This window comes from Leucoraja erinacea, chromosome 30 (genome assembly GCF_028641065.1).
Source record: "Leucoraja erinacea ecotype New England chromosome 30, Leri_hhj_1, whole genome shotgun sequence".
Lineage (NCBI taxonomy): Eukaryota > Metazoa > Chordata > Chondrichthyes > Rajiformes > Rajidae > Leucoraja > Leucoraja erinaceus.
The window spans coordinates 6,204,548-6,211,309 of record NC_073406.1 but is presented as its reverse complement, the minus strand read 5'-3'; the positions used below and the strand labels follow the sequence as shown (position 1 = coordinate 6,211,309).

The 6,762-nt window shown below is 41.0% G+C and overlaps 1 protein-coding gene across 1 annotated transcript in view; it reads left to right on the top strand.

The window, feature by feature from the left end:
- The window catches only part of LOC129711395 (taste receptor type 1 member 3-like), a 9,885-nt gene extending 3,641 nt beyond the window's left edge, over positions 1 to 6,244 (top strand). Inside the window, exons 3-5 of the mRNA XM_055659004.1 lie at positions 457 to 663; positions 2,924 to 3,044; positions 5,008 to 6,244. Of these exons, the coding sequence (XP_055514979.1) occupies positions 457 to 663; positions 2,924 to 3,044; positions 5,008 to 5,915 (1,236 nt within the window). The 3' untranslated portion in view covers positions 5,916 to 6,244. The remainder of the gene's footprint in view (positions 1 to 456; positions 664 to 2,923; positions 3,045 to 5,007) is intronic.
- The last annotated feature ends 518 nt before the right edge of the window (positions 6,245 to 6,762 follow it).

The window sequence follows — 6,762 nt, the reverse complement described above, 5'->3', positions numbered from 1 at the left end:
TTAAAAGATGAATGTTAAAGATCAAAGAGTGAAAGCCTAGCTGGGTGCCCCTTTCTAACTAAGCTCACTTTAAAACTGTCACATTCACGAGGCAGGATTTAGGCCCAAAATACTTATCATCTCTTCCTGCTGCTCCTAAACTACTTAATAACCTGAGGCACTTGTTGTGCTAAATGTGGAATTTTATAGCCGTGTAATGTACAAAGAGCCTAGCTGAGCGAATGAACCTCCTGAGCTCCCAATATAGCAGGCAGGAAATGCATGCAGATTGCTGGCTGGAAGTGCATCTCCTACCACGTTATGTCTGGGTAGCACAAGCAGTATAGCTGCCCAAAGATGACATGCTAAGTGGGAACACTGCTAAGTGTAGTGTGCAGTGTTCCTGCTTTCAAGCTTGATTTGATTAGTAGGGCAACAATTCTTGACAGTATCACTTCTTGACTGACTTTCTTTTGACAGCTGTTGGAAGAGTTAAAGCGAGTTAACGTCAGTATCCATGGCACTGCCGTTTCCTTCAACGCTGAAGGAAATACACAGAGAGGTTATGACATCATTACCTGGACCCAGCACTCAGGACAGCTCCAGCTACCAGTGATTGGCAGTTACAAAGATCATTTGATAATCAATGCTTCTCAAATTCAGTGGAAAACAGACAATAATGAGGTAAAGTACAGTGACATTTATACTAAACATTGCCTATCCACCATTCTCTGTAGTCCATCTCTGCCTTCAGCTGCCTGGACCCTATGCTTTAAAATCACCTCCTTCAATCTCTTTGTTTTTGCTTAGTCATCTGTTCTATTTTTTGCTTCAATGCCTCATGTTTGGCTCAATGTCAACATTTTGTCTCCTGACATTGCTGCAAAATGCATTGGAATATTTTATAGCGGCAAAGTCGCTACATAAATGCAAGCTGGAGCTATAATATCTCTCATGTACTGGTCATTTTTCCTGTTCTCAGTTTTGCCCCTATAAGTCCAACTGACACAAATTTATGCAAGTCAGACAATTGATTCACGCAGTCATTCCCTGGTTTGGGTGAAGAACATCAAGCACAACTGAATCTTGCTATCTTCTGCCAAAACTGCCCACTATGTCCCCTAATGGACTACGATTCATCCATCTGCAATATTTTTTCTCCTCCTCACCTCCCACAACAAATAAGACTCTCAGTCTGAAGAGGGGTCTCGACCCGAAACGTCACCTATTCCTTTGCTCTAGAAATGCTGCCTGACTGGCTGAGTTACTCCAGCATTTTGTGTCTGTCAACAAATGAATTTTGTAGAATTTATTTCTATCAAAATTGAATCACTGAGACATCCCCCCTCTTCTCCCACATCACAAAGCCAAATTTCTTCCTCATCTTGGTCCTGAACCCTCAACTTTCTTGTCTCCCCTCATAAACCTCATCATTTATTGTCTATTGGTACTTATGTGACACATTATGAAATGTTTCTCAATCTAAAAAAATGTGACATTGTGCAAGTTATTGTTCCATTAGAGTCATATTTGTTTTCCAAGCAATTGGTGCTTTATTGACTTCATTAGGAGCCTATCAATTGCAATATAAACCTTCCATCCACTGCAATGATCAGGGAGATCATCCAACATTGGGACACAGGCATTTATGACTCCCGCAACATACCGTTTTGTTACTAAAATGACAACCCACAATATTTAATAATAATAATAATAATAATACATTTTATTTTCGGGCGCCTTTCAAATCTCAAGGTCACCTTACAAAGATTAAACAGAAGAGAAAAAAAACATATAGTCGGAGAAAAATAAATAATAAGGACATCATCAATACACAAATTAAAGATAAAAATCGCTCCTAAGACACAAAATCAAAAAATCAAAAAAAACACAATGTGAAGAGAGAGCAGCGGCAGCTAAAGCGCGCCAGCGTCCACTCTCTCTTCCGACAGCCAGGGACCAATAGTATTATGGTTCAAGTTCTGTTTGCAATTGTTTCTTGAATCCTATTAGATTACTTATGAAATGTTTTTTTATCTGAGTTTATCTTTTGCTAATTATGATTCCAATCAATAACTTGTACATTGGAATTTGTATTCCATATGCAAATCGAAATTCAGATGATTTATATATAAAGAATGCCCTTGTCTTGAATGAAGACTGGAATTTAATAACTGTTCAGCGATTCATGCAGTTTAGATATAGATGTTGATCATATTGAATAGCAGGGTGGATATGAGGGGCCGAGTGGCCTAGCCCTGCTTTTATGTATCTGTTTCTTGTATCAAATGCTGACTACATGCAAATACTCAATAATACATTTTGGAAGGTTTCTCCAGATCTGTTGGACACTGGATTCTGACTACATTCTGATTTCAAGACAAGAATATTGCCATTGGGTCAAGGAGCTGTTCCAGTCACTGCGTTTATTTCAGTAATCCTTTTAACCATTGTCAGGCTCTTTGACCCAAATCAGTGGAGCAAATCTAAATGATATTTTAGTCAGTACCACTGGACCATAAACACACTTAGATATTTGCTGGTACACAAAAATGCTGGAGAAACTCAGCGGGTGCAGCAGCATCTATGGAGCGAAGGAAATAGGCAACGTTTCGGACCAAAACCCTTCTTCAGACTGATGGGGGGTGAGGGGGGGAAGGCGGGGAGAAGAAAGGAAAAAGGAGAAGGAGGAGCCCGAGGGCTGAGGCATGGGAGGAGACGGCTAACAAAATTGGGAGAATTCAATGTTCATGCCCCCAGGATGCAGACTCCCCAAGCGGAATATGAGGTGCTGTTCCTCCAATTTCCATTGTTGCTCGCTCTGGCCATGGAGGAGACCCAGGACTGTTTGTCTTGCAGAGAACCCATGAGCCGTGGTTGTTTACAAACATCAGTAGAACAGTGAGAGTAAGCAACTAACAAGTAAGACTACCTATATCCACAGATTCCTCAGTCATACTGTTCCAAGAGGTGTGGCCCAGGCCAGAAGAAAATTGTCATCAGCCTTTACTCCTGCTGTTTTGAATGTGAAGACTGTCCAAGTGGATCCTTCCAGAACTCAACTGGTGAGGCAAAATATTTATCTTCTGACACGTTTGAACCACGTAAGATCAAAGGAATTGGAACAAATCATATTCTCTGTGAGCAGGAAATCCATATTTATAGATATATATAGGGCGCATATGTCAAGGGTAAAAGGAGAGTAAATGGTCATATCTAATTGAGAGATTTGAATATTCTATATATAATAATGGATACATAATCAAAGGGTTCAAGTACTGAACACATGGGAGTGAATTACAGATGAAATATAATTTAAGGCTGTGGGGTCATATTAATGGAGTAGGATTTACCAAGAGTGAGCTACAGTCTGGAATGCAATCAAGGAGTTATAGAGTCATAGAATCAGCCAGCATGGAAGGAATAACGTCCTAGCTTGCCCAACCTCCCCCTGTAGCTCAGGCTCTCAAGTCCTGGCAACATCCTTGTAACTCTTCTCTGCAGTCTTTCCAGACTAATGACCTCGAAATGTGGCCTCATCGACATCTTGTACATAACATAACATCCCAACTTCTATACTCAATACCCTGACTGATGAAGGCCAATATACTTAAAGCTTCTTGAACACCCTATCTACCTGTGGTGCCACTTTCAAGGAATTATGTACCTGCACTCCTAGATCACTCTGTACTCCATGTCAGTGGCTGTGCAGGCCCTGCCCTAGTTTGACATCTCAAAATGCAACATCTCGCACTTATCTGCATTAAACTCCGTTCACCATTCTTCAGCCCACTGATCAAGATCCTGTTGTGATTTTGATAACCATCTTCGCTCTCTACAGCAGCACCCTATGTTGACCTTATTGTCTGAATGTCTAAATTGACCTAAAGTGTCTGAAGAAGGTTCTCGACCAGAAACGCACCTATTCCTTTTCACCAGAGATGCTGCCCGACCTGCTGAGTTACTCCAGCTTTTTGTGTCTATCTTTGGTTTAAACCAACATCTGCAGTTTCTTCCTACATACTTGACCGTATTAGTCTTGCAGCTGCCTGCAACCTCCTGGCATATTTGTTCTTTGGGGGCCTCAACAGTGCACTCTCAACACTCTTTTTTATTTCTCAGCTCCACTCATGTAGCTTCACTGGATGAACCATCAGTAATGTCATCTCAGACTACTGTCGTGACATTCTCCTTAATCAATTAAGCAGCAACCCTTCCTCTTTTACCCCCACGTCTATCTCTCCTGTAGCATCTGTACCCTGGAATGTTTAGTTGCCAGTCCTGTCCATCTCTTAGACAGGTTTCCGTAATGGCTAAAACGTCCCAGTTGTACGTACCTATCCACACCCTAGGTTGATCTGCCTCTTGCATTAAAATAAATGCAATTCAAACCAAGTCCTTCCTCACTCCCAGTCATGCTCCTGCCTAGTCTATCCACTGAACCTTCATTGATCACCTTCCATACTGACTTCCAAGCCTCTCATTTGCCTCATTCTGCATTGGATCCTGCCCCCTTGCCAATCCAGTTTAAACCCACCCATGTAGCACTAGCTAATCTACCTGTTATGATATTGGTTCCCCTCCAGTTCAGGGTCAGCCCATTCCTCTTGCACAGTTCAGTGCTTCATATAAGGCAAGGAATACCTGGCAGAAGTTTGCAGGCTGGAATATAATTTGGGTTCTTTATAAATGGAGTGTCACGAAACTGGACTGGGTTATAGATTGGAATAAAATTAATGGTTCGGATTTATTCGTAGAACAACGTCATGAATTTTAGGTGGGAAAGAAATTTAGTGCTGCAGAGACTGAGAGCACATTAAGGAAGGAAAGTAATCAAGGGCTCAACTGATTAGAATATCAAAGGAGTAAGTTATAGGCTGGAGTCTAATTAGGAAGTCTAGCAGTTTAAAAATATATCTTAGAATGTGTTTTAGTGTCATTGGTTGGAGGATGTGAGGACTTTTTCCACTCCTATACTTAAGCATATTTATATGTTTTTAATGAAACTATTTAATTTTGTTGTTCCAGATGGCTTTTCCTGCCATCTTTGCCAACCTGATGAGTGGTCACCACCAAAAAGCCCTATCTGCTTTCAGAGAACTTTGCAATACCTGTCCATGTCCTCACCTCTTGGTGCGAGTCAGCTTCTGTTCATGGTACTTGAGCTCACATTGATATTGGCAGTCACGATGATCTTTCTAATGAATTCTGGTGCTCCGATCGTGGAAGGTACTGGAGGGAAAATGAACATAGTCATGCTCATCTCACTAGCTCTATTATGCTGCAGCTCGTTGCTGTTCCTTGGAGAACCCACCGAACTCATCTGTAAATCACGATGGCCAGTAACTGCTCTCAGCCTCACCATCTGCACATCTATCCTTCTGATCAACTCAGTACACATCTTGCTGACCACTGAGCTCGCCAGTTTAAGCAAGACTTTCCTCTGTAGATACCAACACTGTGGAAGATACCTCACCCTTTGTGTCAGTCTCGGAGGGCAAGGAGTCCTTTGTTACCTGTGGCTGAATACGGATGGTGACTTTCTGATGAAGACCGTGGGTGATTCTGAAGATGCTCTTTTCATCTTCTGTAAGGGTGAATCAGAGCTAGTATTCTGGGTGATGTTGGGATACACTTGCCTACAAGCACTGTCCTGCTTCATGTGTACCTTTCTGATCCAAACTCCAGCTCACACCTACAATCTGGCTCGGGAGATTAGTGCCTCCATGACCCTCTTTGTCACTATCTGGATTTGCTTCATCCCAACATATCCAGCTGTAAACAAGAACCATGCACCTGCTGTGCAGACTTTTGCCATGCTCCTCAGTTCTTTAGCAATACTTGGTGCCTATTTCATACCCAAATGCTTTGTCCTTTGGTTTAAGCCACAATACAACACCACTGATTACTTCCAGGTTTATAATCTAAAAATGTAAACAAAGGAGTATTAGTGATACAAAAATGCTCACATTTGCTTTAGAATAACACTGAAGAAGGATCTTGACCCAAGATGTTACCTATCCATGTTCTCCATGACCCAATCAGTTACTCAAGCAGTTGGTGTCTTTTTGAGAAACCAGCATCTGCAGTTCTTTGTTTCTACTCTCTTCTAATAATTGGTCACCGTGCCTTGATATCACTATAGTTCCTCCTGCACTTACTTTGTTTCAGTAGATAATAATACTTCTCATTTTGTTCCAAACACTTCAATCTCCCATGAGACTATCTGAATGAGTTATTTTATTTTGTAGAGATGTTTTTCAACCAAAGTGATTCCACTCTTTGTTTGAATTAGCTTTAGTGTTAGTTCAGCCCAATTGTTCAGTGATTTTACAAATAGACACTTCTCAAAACAATGAATTATTCTAAGTAGACATTAAATAATTTATGCTTTAAGAGATGCCCAGTTTATTCATTTATATCTTTGAGCCCTGAGTGATGAATTGTTGTTTTATTTTTTGCGACAGGTGCATGTAGTGTTGTGATTCATGTTCCAGTGATTTTCTTATTAGAACATTATGGGCTCCAATGCTGGGGCTCTCCGATATCTTGCCCATGTATTTGCCTGAGCATGCATAATACATTCTGTAAAAGACGTACGATGCTACACTTTGTCTTGGGTATTACTGGTTCTGCCCAGAGGTTCATATCAGAGCCTTCAAACAAATTCCAAGATCAAAGCGACTACGGAACATATTCATTTTAATTATTTACTTATCTAGGCTCTTCTAATGGGTAAAGTTAAAATTGACCCCAACATTTTCTGTGACATGAAACAAAACC